The sequence below is a fragment of the Podarcis filfolensis genome (genome assembly GCF_964270895.1).
Source record: "Podarcis filfolensis genome assembly, chromosome: 1".
NCBI lineage: Eukaryota > Metazoa > Chordata > Lepidosauria > Squamata > Lacertidae > Podarcis > Podarcis filfolensis.
The window spans coordinates 20,790,685-20,809,786 of NC_139604.1; the positions used below are offsets into that span (position 1 = coordinate 20,790,685).

At 44.7% G+C, this 19,102-nt stretch overlaps 1 protein-coding gene across 4 annotated transcripts; it reads left to right on the forward strand.

Moving 5' to 3' along the window:
* The first annotated feature begins 1,722 nt into the window (after positions 1–1,722).
* On the forward strand, positions 1,723–18,855 carry CDCA7 (cell division cycle associated 7). 4 transcript variants are annotated; one of them, XM_083631218.1, is made up of 10 exons: positions 1,728–2,102; positions 6,214–6,324; positions 6,756–6,866; positions 8,217–8,468; positions 9,338–9,415; positions 12,614–12,805; positions 13,574–13,708; positions 14,828–14,977; positions 16,156–16,292; positions 17,149–18,855. In XM_083631218.1, exons 1-10 carry the CDS (start codon positions 1,902–1,904, stop codon positions 17,177–17,179), a joined length of 1,398 nt encoding a protein of 465 aa, XP_083487344.1. In that variant the 5' UTR covers positions 1,728–1,901; the 3' UTR covers positions 17,180–18,855. The 4 variants fall into 4 exon arrangements, with proteins under 4 accessions (XP_083487345.1, XP_083487344.1, XP_083487347.1 ...); XM_083631220.1 differs by lacking the exon at positions 1,728–2,102 and adding an exon at positions 3,291–3,410; XM_083631219.1 differs by lacking the exon at positions 6,756–6,866 and having other exon boundaries at positions 1,723–2,102.
* The last annotated feature ends 247 nt before the right edge of the window (positions 18,856–19,102 follow it).

Sequence of the window (19,102 nt, forward strand, 5' to 3'; positions counted from 1 at the left end):
TTTAAATCTGTACTTTGCAGGCTACCGCGGAGTAAATGCAATTAACTAGCCTTTGACGGTGTTGTTAGTATAACAGTGGAGGAGACAGGGCTGTAAAGTGTAACTTTGAAAGGAGAAATGGAGTGTTACAAACAATGCATGTCACTGTTTTCACTTAAGAAAAGCTGTAGGATATACAGGTGTGTTTGGATGCCTTATCTTGCAACTAGGATGTGAGGGGAACAGCTCTAAAGAACCTATTGCAGCTGATAAACATAAACAGAGTACTAAAACAGGGCCTGAGCTGAAGATCTTCACAGGCACTGGAGTTTATGAACAAATTCCAGCCAGCACTTAAAATGTCAATCTTGCTTACCCTAAAATTTATTATCTTGGCTGCATGATTATCACAATATTTCCAGTAGCTGGTTGAAATACAATGCTTATCTGTCCCTTCCACTTTACAAGTATTTTTTATTTTTTTTAGCTTTCCAAAAAGCGGAAACAATCACTTTTCTTCAGTATCTGAAAAGCATTTGTGAGCTAAAGTGGATTTGGAAGAATGAAGTGTGGCCTAGTCTCTAGAGATCTCTTTTCAGTTCATTTGCTTTTGCCTGCACTTTAAGAAGCCAATGGTGCAGGTAAGTATGTAATTAAGGGCTTATTTAAAATGTTGATTCTTTTACATGTCAGCTTGCTGCAGCATGCCCACAAGGAATAATAACCCACAGAGAGTTTACATACTCCTGGTTTTCTATTGTGATTTAGGCTGTGTAAGATTTCTGTTTTCTGGATCACGCCTGGTTCGTGTTACAGATTATGTGGCTTGTGTGCGTGCCACACACATCGCCACACGCGTGCAGCGAGGCCTGAGTTTGCTCAACTCCAAATCAGTGTGTGCCCTTAAGACCATGTTCTAGAAAAGCAAGGGTGAAAATGAAAGACAGAAAAGTGTACCTTTCTGCAGTCGTCCCTGAAGCCACTTACAGTATAATGAACTATTAGCTACATTTCTGAAGTGTGCAGACTTTCAGCATTACACTTTTACCATTGCAAATGAAATGCATTGCTTTTTGCTGTAGGCTGGGTCAACCAGCGTATTTCTTTGCACATCTAGTCAGAAGAAAGCCTCACTTAAGTCAACAGGACTTAATAGGCCTCAGAATTGCAGCCTAAAGGTATTCAAATGTTAATTGCATGCCTTTAAAAAAAAATCACCTAGGTAGAGCAAGTCACACCACCACCGCTGGAGTCTGATTTTATGTTTGTATAACATTATGTGCAAAAGGTAAGTCTGAAAGAACGCATATTGTGTATGCCTAGGAAACCGCATTTTAGCCCTACTTTCGTTATGTTTTTGCGCGGCTGTTTTTTCTTGTTTTTTAAAGTGGGACTCCATTTTAGCTAGATTGTTTTAGACTGCATCACTAAAAAATGAACTAGCGACGGTGCAGCAATCAGCTTTTCCTGGAACCAATTAAATACAGCATGGCGAATTAAGGTAGAGACCCCCCATAGTTTTGAGGGATTGCCCGCAATCCTGCGACGGTGCAAACAACTTTTATACGCCAGAATAGCTGCAGCACCAGTCACTACAGCAAGCACACCTCAAGTTCTAACTCTTGGTTTCCGCTTGCCAACAGAACCTCCTCTAAACTTGCAGAGAGCAATTTCCTCCCGGGGCGAGCATGCGGCTCGGCCTCCCCCTCCCCCCCCCGTTCCTTCTATGCAAATACTTCATGGCTTATTTCGCGCCACTGAGCTAGGTCCTTGCAGCACCACAAAAACTCCCGCGGGAAAAAAAATTAAAGCGGGGAAAGGTAGTTTCTGCAGTCACGCGCAATTTATCCGCGTTTGGGCTCCGGGCTTTGCAAGGAGAGTGAAGACATTGCTGGCGCCTGAGCTCCGTGGCAAAGAGCAGGATGCGGCAAGACCTCTTTCTGGACCTTCCAGGACTCCAGCAGTTGGCGGGGAAAACTGCGCGTAATCCCCGCCCTCGAGCAGCTTTGGCGCGAGTCGGCAGAGCGTTTGGTCTTTGCTCCTGCGTCCCGCGGAAAGAGGCCGCGCGGCGCCTTTCGAGTGGCAATTCCGCCGTCGGCAGCATGGACCCCTTCGGCCTGCAGGTAGGGGCGTCGGGGTGAGAATTAAGACTTGGGGGCCACGAAGTTCCGCTGGAATCCCTGGAATTGGCTTGCGAGTAAAAATGCATAGGATGGGGGGCTGCGCGGATGAAGAGAACAGGCGCAGCTTCCCGGGACCCTTTTCAGCCACAGCAATTTTTAATTAAATTTTTTATATAGCTTGCTCTTCACCGGGCATTTTAAATCCCTAAGTTGGAAAAGGTCCCACAAGCTGCTTTAAAAGGGGGAATGAACTATGAAACGTGGGGCGTTCTGGATTTTTTAAAAATGCAGACATAGCCGGGGTTGTTCGTTTTGTTGTTTATTTGCTCTTATTTTTTAATCGCACGAAAGTGTGCTTTTGGATCGCGGCCATGTCAGCTGCGCGCGTTCCTCTGCAAGCTGCGCGCCAGCCGCTCCTTTTTCCAAGGGCTCGCATGCATCAGGATCGCGCCTTTCACACTGCAATCCTGCGTACGTTTAGTGGGAACTGAAGAGCGGATAATAAGTAAAAAATAAATGTGCGCTAGAAATATACCCAGGGAGAGTCTATTTTGGTTCTAGCAGCTAACAAGTTTGTGGAGCAATCCTGAGATTTCTGAATCTGTCGAAATAGGTGGAGAAAGGCGGCTGGCTTTTAAGGCAAGCTGCGACTCCTTTCGGTTTAGCTCCGGCGTCTTGTTCTCCTACCAAGGAGAAGCGAGCGCGTCCATAATGTTTTTAAGCATCGCATCCCCCGGAATCCCCTGCAGTTTTGAATGGGGGGAGAGCGCGCGCAGCCCCGAAATCCTGCAAAAACTGCACGCGCTGACTCGGAAGGCGGCCCCGTGGAACTCATTGGGGCTTACTTTAGAGTAAGCCAAAAGTAACGCTGCGCTTTTTAAATAGGTGGCCGTGCTTCCGCCAGCCTGACCAAACGCTTTCCCATAGCAAAACGTCTTCCCCTCTTGTTCCGGGATATTTTTCCAACTGCAAGCTTTCTTGGGGAGAAAAATGGGACCGGGAAAACCACTGCCAATTCAGGGGGCAATCTCGTGCGTATGCTCCGTTCCTCTCTTGCAAAAGATGGAGGAGGGTCTCTTATCCCTCCCTTCCCCGCAAGGCAGCGGAGGGGGGCGAGCCCCTCTTTTCCCGCTCTTCAGCGCGCTCCCCCATAGCGCTTTTATCTTCTCTCCGCCCGCCCACCAGCCACGTGAGCCGCCTGGGACTTTCGGATTCACCCCTTTATGGATTCGGAGTTAGGCTTCGCCCGCGTGGTCGCTGCCTGCCCGGGCTGTGGGGGCCCAGGAGGCAGCTATGGGGCTGGCGAAGGTGGATACAATTTTGTAAAGTTCAAGCTTTCCGCAAAAGTGTGTGGGGCTAAGTAGCTGCTTTGAGGTAGAACCCGCAGCGCAAGCAGCTGAAACGCCCGTTGGAGCAAATGGAGAGTCGGGGAGAGATTCATTGAGTCCTCATTTGTACTTACTCAACTTGTAAATAATCTTTGCCTTCTTGCAGCATTTAACTCATGAACAGGCTCTGGCCTGCCTGGGGGGCTTGTTTTCAGGCCTAAAAGCGGCTCCCCCCCCTAAATATCTTAATCCCAGATTTATGACTCTTGCATGTGTAATTATGGTTACAGTAACTCATTGGAAAGTCACTAGTCGTCCCAGGCAAGGTTTTGCTAATTTATTGGTTCTTTGTGCTTCATGATGGAGCTCAGGAATTGGAAGAACAGATTTCAAAGGAAATACGTGGTTCAGAACATGCCTTGTTCCCCAAACTTGGGTCTCCAGATTTTTTTTTTTTGAACTACAATTCCCATCATCCCTAGATAGCAGGACTAGTGGTCAGGGATGATGGGAATTGTAGTCCAAAAACAGCTGGAAAGCCAAGTTTTGGGAAACATGGGTCTAGCTTGGAATTCCTTCAAGGCCTGACAGTGTTACTTGCATGTTTCTCAGAGCACCTAATACAGTGCAGATACTAGAATTAACTTCTTAATTACTGAGTGGTTCACTTATGCTGACCACTTGGGGTTTTTTTTTAAAACTGCCCTATCTCCAAGGACCTCAGGACCCTATATATGGTGTTTCACTTCCACATGTTTAGCCTCACATTGATCCTGGGAGGTAGGTTGGACTGAGATATGTGAGTCACTTATATGAAAAGTTCACTTGTGAGTTTCATAGCTGGTCTCCCAAGTCCTAGTCCTGTACTCTAACCACTATACCACACTTGCTTTCTAATAGTCCAGTTATCCTAAAAGTTGACACCTTCATCCTGTACCACACCAGCTGTTTTCTTTATTTGCCACCTTAGCCTTCCTCCTAATTTTAAACTCAGCTGCTCACAGTTAAGCTCCATTGAATTGAATGGGGAACACATCTGAGGAAGAGTCTTTAGAGTGATAAACATTATACTAAAGTCTATGCTTTGGATGTGTTCCTCTCAAGTTTTAGAATTCCTATACATTTTTTTAAAAGGTCTGCATGAAGTGGGAATTACTTTTGCACTTTCCAAACTATATGATAATAGTAGGGATGTGAGAAAACTATTACTAGGGCTGCTATCTTTTGCCCGCAACTGTTGTCCACTCAGAAATAAGCTTCATTGAGTTCATCTGGTAGACTATATAAGGATCCTGTGCTTCATATTTACAATTAATTTTATTGTCACTTATCTATCTGGTTTTGTTTTGTGCTGGTGTGCTTGGTTTGGACACTTTTCTGACATAGTTGATGTTTAACATCCTGGATCATTTGCAGGAACTTTGCAAAAAGTGCTTTGGCTCCATGCACTTTGAATACAAAATATCTGATGGTGTTTGTCTTAATTTCTTTCATTAAAAAAAAATGCAATTATTGTGAACAACCACATTTATGTAGGAGTAAGATGCACTGAATTTCCAGGGACTTACGGTGTTAGCCAAGTGTGTATAGGACTGTAGCCCAAACCCTTTCTTCAGTTAGACTGCAGAGTGTTATCATGTATGGCTACATAAAATAGTTAAGTAATTGTAAAGACAGTCTGATAAGGATGGAGTAATATTTGAGGAAATCTTGAAAGGCTTCAGTGCATAAGTGATAATGTACAGAGGTAAACTAAATGGGCAAAAAAGGGTTTTATATAATAGTTTGTCTTCGTTTCCAAAAACGTTCATGTCTTTAGGAAAATGTCGATATTTTTGAAGTTTGCATGTCTAGGCATTATGTGTGGAACACACCTCTGAACTCCAGAGTTGGATTAGTAACTCACCTAATGGCTCATTTACCTGGTGGACAGAACTTGTAACCTGCAATAAGAGCCGCTTCACATATTAACTCTTCAGCTGCGCAGCCACAGACTGAATTTACCACGCTACTGCCAAATCTGGGTTAATTAAAATTTGTGGCAGTGCACTCACATGAGTGGCGGACCATAAGCTGAAGTGGTTGGGAGTGTTAAAGAGTAGGTTGGATGAGAAAGCACAGCTGCCATTGGCTGAAACAGTCAAATGAATAAGGTTGGCAAACTTAACAAGAATAAGGCACATTTCCTGTTTTTTGTCATGCCATTGCTTCAATAACTGGAACTGATAGATACGTTTTACATTTTAGAAATGTAAGACACAGCTGATATCTTTGTTTTGGACTGGATGATTGAATTAACCCCCCCCCCCAAAAAAAACACACACACACCTTACAATACCTGTTGACAAGACACTTGAAGATTATGGGAGGAATTCAATTTAGCACTATGGCAATCATTCAGCCTACGCTAGTTTTTCATCTCGCCAGACTAAGCAATCCCCCCTCTTCTGATGCACTTGTTTTTGGGGTTCTCCTGACCTCCCTTTTAGGGTATGCACAGGGGGAAGGGGAGGGGAAGTCCTGATATGCTAGGCTTCTGATAGCAGGACTTGAATTCTGCCCAAAATATATATGGTGAAAATGCCGCCGCCTAATAAATAAAATGCCTAATTTTTACTCCTGGATGTAGTGCAAAATATGGTGAAAACGTTAGCGTTGTGATGCAGTCTAATATGTAACAGCTCTTTGCTATCTAGTGTGATCAAGTTTAAGCATTGTGAGATTGCTGTAGAGAACTAATCTTATTATAGAAACCTAATTGAACTACCATCTTCATTTTGTAGGGAAGGGAGAAGCCCACAGCATTCCGCAGTACAAAACTGATCCCCATGGAAACCTCTTCATCCTCTGATGACAGTTGTGACAGTTTTGGCTCTGATAATTTTGCAAACACGGTAAGTAAAAAGTGCGAGAATAAACAGAATTGAATGCGTGATGCTGAAAAATGCCCCATCCGTGATTAAAATGCTTTGCTTACATTTCTATACAGCAGTTATGAATATACAGTATGTACTGTAATTTCATTTCGCTTTCCCCCTTGTGCTTCTAGGTAGTAATTGTTGGAGGTAGATTAGCCACTTATTCTATCCTTTTGAAATGTCGCCTAACCTAACATGCCTGATGATTTGCTGTAACAGCTCTGAAACCATTTGTAAACCCCCTGAAACATTTTTCTTTGTTACAAAAGCTATTCTCTTGTAGTGCACTTGTAAAATGTGATTTGCTCTCTGAACAGTTTATGGAAAATAGGTTCTCTTGAAAAAAAGAGAGAGAGAGCAAGAAAGAAAAAAGAGAAACACCTAGTGTACTTTATTCTTTTTTAAAGAAACGGAGCTTCAAGCCAGAAGTTGCAGAGGAGATAGCAAAAATATTTTATGAGGATTCGGATGATGAATCATTCTGTGGTTTTTCAGAAAGTGAGATTCAGGATGTGCTGGTGAGTTGTACAGTTTAACTTGCTAATTGCATTCACACTGCATGTGCATGCTGACACCAAAATAATACTCTGCAAGCTAATGCATGATGATTGACTAAAGCTACAATCCTGATCTCACTTACCTGGGAACAAACGCCATTGAATTCAGTAGGACTTAGTTCTGAGTAGACATGCTTAGGACTGTGCTGTAAGTCTGGGAATCGAGAGCCAGCAATTGATTGCACACGGTAGCAGTCTGCTCCCTTGTTCAGCTTAAATCAAATAATATTGGCATTTGTAGCAAACTGTGCTTTGGGCAGCCAATCCCAGTGAGACTAGCTGTCCTGCGCTGAACAGCTGATTGGTGCTCACAGAAAGCCTCACTTGGCCAAGAAGTAATCAGGTGTGCTCTTTATGGCTCTCAGTTGTCCTTTTGCAGCCATCTCTTTTCCGGCCCACACCTGACTTCACATTTAATTATCGTTTATTGAATTTGTCAGTCGCTTTATTTTGCCCAGGGCAACCTAAAACAGTTTACGACGAAACAGACAGACAGACAACCCACATAGATAAATTAAAACCTAGAGGAAAAGAAATACATTAGAACACCCCCAACCACTTTTCAAAGGCCACAGGCTTGGTTATAGAGGAAAGATTTTGCCTGGCGCTTAAGTATATATAATGATGGCATCAGGAGAGCCTCACTGGGGAGAGCGTTCCAGAAATTAAGCCACCGCAGAACAGGCCTGTTCTCGTGTTGCCCCACCCTCCAGGCTTCTCATGGAGGTGGTACACAAAGAAGGGCTTCAGGGTGAGCGTGAGGCTTGCTGACTGGTAGAAAGAAGCATTTCTCTGCCATATGCAGCCCTGTGTTGGACATGAGGCTGCTCCTTGCTAAAGAAAAAAGGTTTTAGAAATAATGATGTCCCATGAGGGCTGGTAGGTGTTCTTGTGGAGACCTGCGAGCCTAGGGTGGTATACTACTACTACTACTACTACTACTACTACTACTAATAATAATAATAATAATAATGATAATAATGTGATTTGATTGCTCTGTTGTGGTTATATGCTGCATTGCAGTTCCCCTGTTTTTCTCTTTTGGGTCTTCCAAAATAGAAGTTTTGGCTTCGGACCTTTTTAAAAAAATACCAAAGTCACTCTAAAGGGAGAATGAGGCGGCTTCCTCAAAACCAGGTTTATGTGCAGTGAGACAACTTGTGCTTTCTGCCAGCTAACCTTGGTTGTTGATGTAAATGCACTTAAATTTGGAATGGTTCTGAGAAGCCATAATTGAGATGGTGGATCCTGTTGCAACCATAACTAACTCTTGATTTCACAACTCCCATTTTTTTTAAAAACCCTGAATAGAAACTGGATACAGACTCGGAGGAAAATATGAGCGACGGAGATAAATTTTCATGTAAGAGGCCACGGAAGTGCTCTGTTCCTCTTAAAGTCGCTATGAAGTTTCCACTTCGAAGATCTAAGAGGGGGAAGAGCGAAATAATTTTAGCCCCAGAACCTGCCTCCGAACTGGAATTGGACTCTGATTCCGATGAAGAAAGAGGCCCAAAATTCTTAGAGAAAAGGGCTTTAAATATAAAGGAGAATAAGGCCATGGTAGGTGCAAAGAAATGTTCTCATGCATGTTGAATTGTTGCTGTTTTTCTTGACCAAGTTGTAACATAATGAGCTAGAGTTCCATTGCATTAATAAAAACATGTGACACTTCCTAATACTCCATTTGCACATGGTATTCTACATGCCACTCCGTTCAAAATATTTTTATCCGGTTTTATTTGTTACTATTTTTAGAAAAGTTCTGAAATTGCAATCAAGTGACTTGATTTGAAATAGGATTTACCCAACCACATACCTAGTGCTGTCCATCTTCCTGGTTGAAAGAACTTCTTAAATAGCCCTTGTACACTTTCTGAATGATTAGTCTCAGGCTGGACTCCCATCAGGAACCAGTTCCAAAAGGCTTCAGTGAAGAAGGGCTGGCTCTGCTCAAATATATCTCTGAGTCACACACACACAACATAATTGAACACCTCTCACTCCCCACCCTATTCAGAAAAACCCTTCCACTGGTGAACTCAGAGTCTGCCACTTGTAAATACAGTGGTACCTCGGATTAAGAACTTAATTTGTTCTGGAGGTCCGTTCTTAACCTGAAACTGTTCTTAACCTGAGGTACCACTTTAGCTAATGGGGCCTCCCGCTGCCGCCACATGCGATTTCTCTTCTCATCCTGAGGTAAAGTTCTTAATCCGAGGTACCATTTCTGGGTTAACAGAATCTGTAACCTGAAGTGTCTGTAACCCGAGGTACCACTGTAGATACAGGAGGGCCACCAACCTGGTGCCTGCTAGCACTGGCTTGGCCATCCTTGGTGAGATGTTTCTGAAATAACGTCCCGTCAAAATCCCATAGTAGCATAAACTTCCTGACACGAAACCACTTACATTCTATGTTCCCTTTTACAGCTTGCAAAACTAATGGCTGAATTAAAAAACGTGCCTGGAATTTTTACAAGGAAAGGCCCCCTGGCAACTCCAACCTTGGTAAGTCGCAATCATTTACTTGTTTTTAAAAAGTCATTTACAGATTACAGTGGTACCTCTGGTTACAAACTTAATTTGTTCTGGAGGTCCGTTCTTAACCTGAAACTGTTCTTAATCTGAGGGACCACTTTAGCTAATGGGGACTCACACTGCCGGCGCACAATTTCTGTTCTCATCCTGAGGTAAAGTTCTTAACCCGAGGTACTGATTCCAGGTTAGCGGAGTCTGTAACCCAAAGTGTTTGTAACCTGAGGTACCACTGTAACTTGATAAGCCAAACGCAGCGAATTCCAGTTCCTTAGAACTTCACGGTGTGATAAAACATGCCGCCACCTGCTATTACTAGTTGTTGTTTTTTTAATTGGTCACTCCCTAATACTTCAGTTCAGTTAAAAGCACCTGCAAGTCTTTATATCTAAAACAAACAAAGCAAAGTCCTGTTCAGTTGCATATTTTACCTACGCGCTTGCGTGAGCACACCCCCAATAAAAATGAGTCTAAAGTTCAAATAATTGATCTCCTGACTTTCCCTGCGTGCAAACAGTATTTGGATGATAGTCAGCGGTCACTGAGGTCTGCTTTGTATGCTTAAGCCCATTGATTTTGATGGTGTGGAGGTTGGGGTTGTGCAGTACAGTGGTACCTCTGATTACAAACTTAATTTGTTCCGGAGGTCCGTTCTTAACCTGAAACTGTTCTTAACCTGAAGCACCACTTTAGCTAATGGGGCCTCCTGCTCTTCTGCTGCACCACCAGAGCCCGATTGCTATTCTTAACCTGAAGCAAAGTTCTTAACCTGAAGCACTATTTCTGGGTTAGCAGAGTGTGTAACCTGAAGCGTATGTAACCCGAGGTACCACTGTACACCAGTAAAGCCAATGCAGTGTTACTCCCTATGCCACTGCCCTGACCTTGCCTTTCCCCTCACTGTTCTGGTAAGTGGCAGCGATGCTGCTGTTGGGAGACTATTGCCTTTGCTCTGCCCCACTGAGAAAGCCACTGGGAAGCTGGAAGTCTATTCCATTCTGAGGCCTCATGTGCATACCTGTAGTGGAGGGACTTCTCTTCTGTGCATGAGGTTGTGACGCAGAGAAGGAAATACATTGAAACTGTAAGACCGATGTGGTTTTCTCACTTCTGCCAATACTCAACTGTATGCCATTGTTTCTTGGTTTGCCCCTTGCTTCCTCCAGCTTAGTTTGTCTCATATTCCGCTGACCGTGAATTGAGCCCATTTAGTACAGCATGGGATGCAGGTGGTGCTGTGGTCTAAACCACTGAGCCTTGGGCTTGCCGATCGGAAGGTCAACGGTTTGAATCCCCGTGACGGGGTGAGCTCCCATTGCTCGGCCCCTGCTCCTGCCAACCTAGCAGTTCAAAAGCACGTCAAAGTGCAAGTAGATAAATAGGTACCACTCTGGCGGGAAGGTAAACGGCGTTTCCCTGCGCTGCTCTGGTTCGCCAGAAGCGGCTTAGTCATGCTGGCCACATGACCCAGAAGCTGTACACCAGCTCCCTCGGCCAGTAAAGCGAGATGAGCGCCGCAACCCCAGAGTCGTCCATGACTGGACCTAACGGTCAGGGGTCCCTTTACCTTTTAGTACAGCATGGTAAACCATGGTTAAAGAAGCCTAACCATGGTTCAGTGTGGTATCTAGTTAATGTCTTCAGAGGTTGCCCTGCTCCAGAGGGGAAGCTGCATCAGAGAAGCAGGAATGCTGAGTGGCTGGAAAGTGGAAGTGGATAAAGCACGCCAAACCATGGTTGCCAGTATTTTTATCTGGAAGCCAGTCCATGGTTTGGGTTCTGAAGTAACAGCCAGCACAAACCATAGTGTCTGGTTCCTTACACTTTTAACTTGATCACTGAGATCTTCCAATGAGGGCACTTCACCCATGCTCCTAAGGTTTGGTCAGCCTTTCCAAGGAGCCAGCCCTTAGTGTGGAATGCCCTGCCAGTAGGAGTTGGGAAGGAATCATCCCTTGTTTCTTTTAGATGGGGGTGGCCCAACTTTTCATACCAACTTGGCTGCAAGAGTACTTCAGCATGGAAGCCGCGGGCTGCACACGGGCTTGTTGCCCAGGGGTGGAAGGAGCAGGGCCAAAATTTGACACCCCCACCAAGCCCTTGTGCTGCCTTCCCAAAGCCGGCCAAGTGAGGCCTTGGCCTTTGAGAAGGGGGCACAGGGCTCTGGCAGGGTCCTAGAGCCCTCCTAGCTCCCTTCTAAAGTTGGGAAAGTGCTAACTCTCCTTTGGGAAGGTAGAGGGAGGACTCTAGGACCCTGTCAGAGCTCTCACACCTCATTCCTAAAGCCCAGTGCCTCACTTAAGGCTTTGGGAAGGCAGCACGAAGACTTGGGGGGGGGGTTTCAAATGTTGCTGAGGGCCGCCAAAAAAGGCACTGAGGGCCATGTGTTCGACCAATTGTTTTAGATGTCTTTTAAAACCAGTCCCATTTAGACAGGCCTTCAAAATGTGTTTCCCCCCCACCAACAAGTCATTATTATTATCTATTTTACTGTACTAGTATGTTTTTATGCTAACTGCCTTGTAATGTATTTTTTTTCTTACCCCTTTTCTTATGTTTTTATTCCAAACATGCATTTTTTAGATATTTAAGTAAATGATACCTGAATTGAGGTTTAGGCTGCAGTGTTGTGCACATTTACAGGTAAAGGTAAAGGTACCCCTGCCCATACGGGCCAGTCTTGTCCGACTTTAGGGTTGTGCGCCCATCTCACTTAAGAGGCCGGGGGCCAGCGCTGTCCGGAGACACTTCTGGGTCACGTGGCCAGCGTGACGAAGCTGCTCTGGCGAGCCAGCACCAGTGCAGCACACGGAAACGCCGTTTACCTTCCCGCTATAAAGCGGTACCTGTTTATCTACTTGCACTTAGGGGTGCTTTCGAACTGCTAGGTGGGCAGGAGCTGGGACCGGAAGACGGGAGCTCACCCCGCCACGGGGATTCGAACCGCCAACCATGCAGTCGGCAAGTCCTAGGCACTGAGGTTTTACCCACAGCGCCACCCGCGTCCCGACGTTGTGCACACTTACCTGGGAGTAAACTTCATTGAACATGGTGCATTAAAATTGTGCCTAGAAATGCACAGTTAGTTAGAGCTGTAACTAAGAGATGGAAAAACAATGAAAATTTTATATCTGTGGTGTGCATTGATGATTTTTTGGTCCTTTATTACAGAAACCGCAGCGATCTCCAAGGAAATCATTTCCCAGGCGTTCTTTAAGGAGGAATCCAGAAAGAAATGCCAGGCCTCACACAAGATCCAGGTCCCTGATCGAAGGTCCTCCAAGCCCTGTTTTGGAGAAGGAGGATGAGGAGGAGGATCCATACTACTTAGTGAGAAGGAAAATGTCTGATGAATACTCTGAGGTCTGAGTTGTTGATTTTATTCTAATTTAGAGCGCATGAAGTGGTAGAAACCTCTAAAATATAAACTTCACCTGGGTGGTTCAAACGCAAATTAAAGTTCAGTTTTAATTACGGTGGAACCTTTGTTCTCGAATGCCTTGGTACTCAAACATTTCGGCTCCCAAATGCTGAAAACCCAGAAGTGTGTGTTCCGGTTTTCGAACGTTTTTCGTAAGCCGAATGTCCGATGCTGCTGTCGTCTATTGTTTCCGGGGCGCCCGCACCAATCGGAAGCCACACCTTGGTTTTTGAACGTTTCGGAAGTCAAATGGACTTACGGAATGGATTACGTTCGAGAACCAAGGTACCACTGTATAAGCATTGAAGAATACATGACTAATTAAGCAATGAAGACCACAATGAGCCTAACGAATGAGACAAGAGATGTTGAGAGGGGCATACATGCCCAGTTGGACGTGATTGGGTTGGTTCTCGTACATAGCACTGTTGACAACATTTCCGGCAAAACAAAAGTCCTTGGAGGAAGCGCATAGAAATGATTCCGTTGTGTCATCCTGCTGTCATTAATGTGGGCGCTCAACTTATGCGGAGAGGGTGTGTTAGTGCAAGTTCCTCTGCTACTTCTCCATGCAGACAAGAGCAAGTTGAAGGATGGATGTATCGGAAACTCATTGAAACAACTGCATATGTGTTGCTGGCGAGGGTTTTTGTGTGTGTGTGGCTTAACTTGAGAAATATTTAATTTGATGTGTTTGGGCTTTTCTACAGGATGAATCGGACAGTCCCAGAAGAAAAAGTTCTATGACTCTCCCCCATGTTATCCGCCCAGTGGAAGAAATCAGTGAGGAAGAGTTGAATGGTATCTGTGAGAGTGCAAGAGATAAAGTGTATAATCGTGTGACGGTAAGAACGCCAGTGTTGTGCCAGCATATTCATTTGCTCTGCCCAGATAAAATGAAGTTTAAATGTTCGGTGTGAGTAGGCAATAGCCCCTTACACTTAGACGTTTCCCTGCTCCTTATTCCAAAACTGAGAAGCTCTTTCTGGCAGGACTGTGGAACTTGCTGCTAGGCTCCAAACCATCAGCTTCAGCTACAGTGAGCAGCAGTCTGGACTGATGGGAGTTGAGGCCCAACAGTGTCCAGTGGGCCACAGGTTTCCCACCTGTCTTATGGGAGAGTCACCGATCCTTTGCAGATGATCAGTAAGATTAACGGGGCAACTTGGAGCTGTAGGAAGGGGAGAAGGAGGCATATAGCTCTGCTTTCTTTGCTTTATGTTGGACAAAGGTGGGGAATGTCTGGCCCACCCAGGGGCCAGGTTTGGCCTGCCAAGCCACACCCCCTGCTCTACACCTGATGATATTACATGGGGGGGCAGTACAGTGGTACCTCTGGTTAAGAACTTAAATTCGTTTCTGAGGTCCGTTCTTAACCTGAAACTGTTATTAACCTGAGGTACCACTTTAGCTAATGGGGCCTCCCACTGCCGCCGCTGTGCGATTTCTGTTCTCATCCTGAGGTAAATTTCTTAACCCGAGGTACTACTTCCAGGTTAGCGGCGTCTGTAACCCGAAGCGTTTGTAACCCGAGGTACCACTGTACAGGTTTGGCCAAAAAGGGTTTTTTCAGGCATTGCCCATCATTAGTCCCTGTAACCACCCACAACACTGTTGTACTGCATTTGGGCTGCACCCCACTTTGAGAAGTATCCATTACCTGACGTTGGATAGTTGACCTAAGAGGATCTGTGAATATGTAGCACCTCTGGATTTGAGGCTAGTAGTGTTCCTAATGAATAGAACACGTTCACATATAATGCCATACCATGTTTTGGAAACACTATGAATTATGAATCATCCCTGTTCTTCTGCACTCTTCAGTTCCCAACTGAATTTCCATTTTAGTGGCTGAACTGTATGTAACCTGTGATTTGCTACTGAGTCAGACAGTGAGGTAGGGAAATGGGGAAGAAGAAGAAGGAAGAGTCCAGTTTCATTTGCCCTCGCCGTTCTTTTCGCAGGGTTCCACTTGCCATCAGTGTCGGCAGAAGACTATAGACACCAAGACAAACTGTCGCAATCCAGAATGTTTGGGAGTGCGCGGACAGTTCTGTGGGCCTTGCCTACGCAACCGCTATGGAGAAGAAGTCAGGACTGCTTTGCTGGATCCGGTAAGATAAAACTTAGAGTATTTTTCGCTCCATAAGACCCACTTTTTTCCTCCTAAAAAGTAAGGGGAATTATCTGCGTCTTATGGAGCGAATGTGTGGTCGATCACTGGCTCCCTTTCCGGCTCCGCCCCCTTGCCCAGGCCTCCATTGTTGAATGTTCTGCAGGCAGAGGCTGTTTGTTTCCCCAGCGACATGTGATTGTCTGATTAGATTATCTGTCTGGAAACTGTAGAAACTGCTCCCTTTCTTTTCCTAAAGAAGCTGCAGAACTGTGAGTTGAACCCCATAAAAACGGGATTTTTTCCCTTTGCAAAGTAAGCTCAACAACTTTGAGCAGATCCTCAAAAAAGGGGCTTTTCCCATTTGCAAAAGAAGCTGCACAACTGTGAGCTGATCCCCCACCAAAACAGGGCTTTCCTCCTCTAAAAACTAGGTGTGTCTTATGGAGCAAAAAATATGGTACTTTTTATACTCGTTTTGACGGTGTGGCAGTGTCAGGGACTGGCTGAATGAGGAAGAGTGATGGGAGCTGCCCACCCAAGAACCCACCTCATGGAGGATACAGATGACGTCTTAGACCCCAGATCCTGGTGGTGGGACACTTGAGGAGCAGTCTTGGGAAGAGATGAGCTGGGAGGTGCTAGAAGCAAGGGTGGGCAGCCAGGAAAAGGAGGCCCTTCTAGGTTAGGCTTAGAGGCTGAGAGTCACAGTGTGAGGACAGACTCAGACAGAGAGGAGGCAGAGGTTGCCTTTGCTATCCAGCAGCAAGACCCTCCCAGTCCTGCTGACACCCGGATCGAGCAACAGGCCAGACAGGTATACAGGAGGAGCCCACCTGCTTGACGCAGCCTTCTTCCACTTGGGGGAGGGATCCAGAGTGAGAAGCTAGAGAAGGACACATGGCCAGTTTCAGCAACGTCTCAAGTTGGATTAAGACGAGCCAGCGGACTCTACTGTGATGTTATTTTCCATTAATAAAAATGGCATTCCGTGCCTCCTGTTCCCGCCGGTGAATGACCTTGGGCTCGCTTGACAGGGTAGGGTTCACAAAGAGATCATTCGTGCTCCCCTGTTTTGTTTAATAGATGGGTGCTTTAACGTTACAATCCAAAGCAGCGAGTCGTTCCAGAATTACTATAAACACATTCCTTCCCCTCTCTTCTTTCTCCCTCTTTTAGGACTGGCATTGCCCACCTTGCCGTGGCATCTGCAACTGTAGCTTCTGCAGGCAGCGGGAAGGACGATGTGCTACAGGTGTGCTTGTTTACCTGGCCAAGTACCATGGCTATGACAACGTCCATGCTTACTTGAAAAGGTAACTTTGGGCTTCTCTCCTTTCCACCCAATTATCCTGTCTTTTGTAGGAGTTTTCATTTATTTATTTATCTACTAACAAAAGGTTCTCTGAGCAATTTACGACCAAGCAGTTGAACCCACAGGTACCGTATGTTTCGCTGCATAAGACGCACTTTTTCCCTCCCAAAAAGTAAGGGGGAAATGTGTGTGCGTCTTATGGAGCGAATGCAGGTGGGAGGCTCTGCTCAGCGCTCCCTTTAAAGAGCCGCGTGGAGTGTGTCAGTCCCTTCTCCCTCCTGGGGAAAAGCCCCCAAGAGCCGCAAACATGCTCCATGTGGCTCTTTAAAGGGAGCTCTAAGCAGAGCCTGTATGCATCCCAGAGAATAAAGCCCAGAGTAAAATGCACAGCAAAGAATAAAATCAGTACAAAATACCTTGAAAGGTTTTTAGGATGGTGGAGATGGGGAAAGGTTTTCACCTTTACCAGGCATACCTGTCTGAGAAAGGCCATTCTATTACTTGTGCCGCCACTGAAAAGGTCCCTCCTTCCTCATAACCATCTTTTGCACTCGGGGCACCTAGAGAATGGCCTCGGAGGGTTATCTTTAGGGCTGCGTGCATGTTCTGCTGGCTGTAAAATTTAGTCTATTAGTCTGGTTTCCTTTGCTTTCGTTATGCAAATGGCAGTCTGTTTGGAGGCACAAACAGATTGGTAAATGGTGTGGATGATTTGCAGCCCACCATCTACAAATGAGAGCTATGAAAAACAGAGAGCTGGGAGGATGGGTTTTTCACTAAATGCTGGCTTAGATTATTGGTGACCTTTGTTTTTGTTTATAAATAATAATTCCGCCCTTTTTAAATCAAATTTACAGCCTGAAACAAGAACTTGAAATGCAAGAATGAAATTTGACGTGGTTCCATGGTCATCGGCAAAACTGACGTTAAGGTTGTTTGTTTTGAAGGTGTTGGTTGCTGTTTTTAAACCAAGCATTCATTTTCCCCCCAAGTTTTAAGAACAAAACCCTTTGTGGCATTTGACTGAAGTTCCACATTACGGGGTGTGAATTTCTAATTCCGTTAGGTAGCAGTTTTCCTTTCATGCTGGATGCAATTAGTTGTTACGTGTGTTAAGCCACAGTGTGGCTTCACACAAGGGTTGAAACTTGCAAAAAGAGATGCCTACGGTTGAATTTTCCTGAATCTTGCTAAGCCAGGCAGCAGGTGGGGTGAATCTCTGCACAACTTAAGGGATTTACATGGTTAAGTGTTTCTATATCTTGCAGTCTGGGGCTGCTGCCATCACAACATCAGTTCATCCTTCAGGGGTTTCTCGTGCTGATATATCACCCTTTTTTAGATTTAGCAACAAACCAGACAAATCGGGAATCTGACTGGAAATACTGTTAGTCTTAACGGATGTTGCAGGAGAAGATAGCAGTGACAAAGGTGACATTTCCTAAACTGAAAGTTTTGGTGGGGGTTGAGCCGCTTTGAATCCAGAGCTATAAAGGTACAGTTTATCCTTCATGCTCAAGAAAGCAGTCAGTTGTTTTTATCCATCATAAAGCATGGTATGAATAGATTAATAAATGTTATACAGTGCTCCAAATAGTAGATTTAAAAAAGGAGGAACAAACTTAGCGGCTGATAACGTCTTAAAAGTTCTTAAAGCTGCGGGCTTGATCTGAAATATGCAATGGAAAACCATGTACGTCTTAAATTCTGGGGTGATTTATGCAGGAGCAAGTCCTTTTAACCCATCACATGCATAGGGCATAATGTCTAACATCGAGCCTATTGTGTGTGGGGTCTTGCACATTGCATGAACAGGGGATACAGTTATATACGCTTAAGCCTTGCATTGTACTTTATGCTGGCTGGGTGATAAGCCAGCAGCTTGCTCTCACGCTCATGGTATGTATATATAGCTCATCCACTCAAGGGACCAGGAAGCTGATAGTCCTGTATGTTTCAAAGTGCATTTAGTTAATAGGCCACAGGACTTCAGCTTCAAACAGTTAATAATGGCTAAAAATTTCACACTGATACGGCCTCTTGTACAACAGGCGGGAATTGTGTTCCTACACCTTAAAGTTGCTTGAGAACATAAAAGGTTTCATTTTGGTAGGACAAAAGCAACTTACCACTTAGTTGTTGCTTGTAACTCTGTACTGCCCGCAGTTGTCTACATGTGTGGCACTGTAAACTAAAAATGGTTGCTGAAAACCTTATTCCTTGTGTGGATAGGATGTGGGGGCAGGGTTGCTATCCAATCATACATTTTTGGAAGGTAAAAATCTGCTATTTTGCATCTACTTTTTTTTTTTACATGAATATAAAATTCTCACATGCATTCTGCTTTTTCAACCTTTTGTAGAAGTTCCTCTATCATACAAGAAAAACCTAGTTCAAAGATGCTGTTGTATATATGCTAGACCCCATGCAATTTCTGCTCTGGCTTTCTTCAAGCATAGCAAAAGACTACTGTTAGTTATGCATACTGTAAATGGATCCTGTGATCTACAGAGCTCTTATGTACAGAGTGTAGTTTTGATAATAAAAACCTTGCCTCAAAATAATTACCGTTCTCTTTTTTAAAAATGTTTCTGCACATGGTGATTTGTGTCACTAGCATTGCTCTGTATTGTCTAATGCACATGTGCTTCTGTGTGTGTGTGTGTGTGTGTGTGTGTGTGTGTGTGTGTCAAGGTCTCAGTTCATTTTAGCAAAAGACACTAAATGTTCTGTGTGTTCACAAAAGCAATTCTAGGTCCACAGATGTTTTGGGGCTATAACCCCCCCAGGAGTCAAGAGATTATGGGAGTT

What these genes read in the sequence shown, in the direction of transcription:
- CDCA7 (XM_083631218.1), top strand. Translation starts at nt 1,902, where the DNA reads ATGCGGCAAGACCTCTTTCTGGACCTTCCAGGACTCCAGCAGTTGGCG. An exon ending in TGGACCCCTTCGGCCTGCAG is followed by an intron (nt 2,103 to 6,213) that starts GTAGGGGCGTCG and finishes TTCATTTTGTAG; the next exon opens with GGAAGGGAGAAGCCCACAGC. An exon ending in AAGTGTATAATCGTGTGACG is followed by an intron (nt 13,709 to 14,827) that starts GTAAGAACGCCA and finishes TTCTTTTCGCAG; the next exon opens with GGTTCCACTTGCCATCAGTG.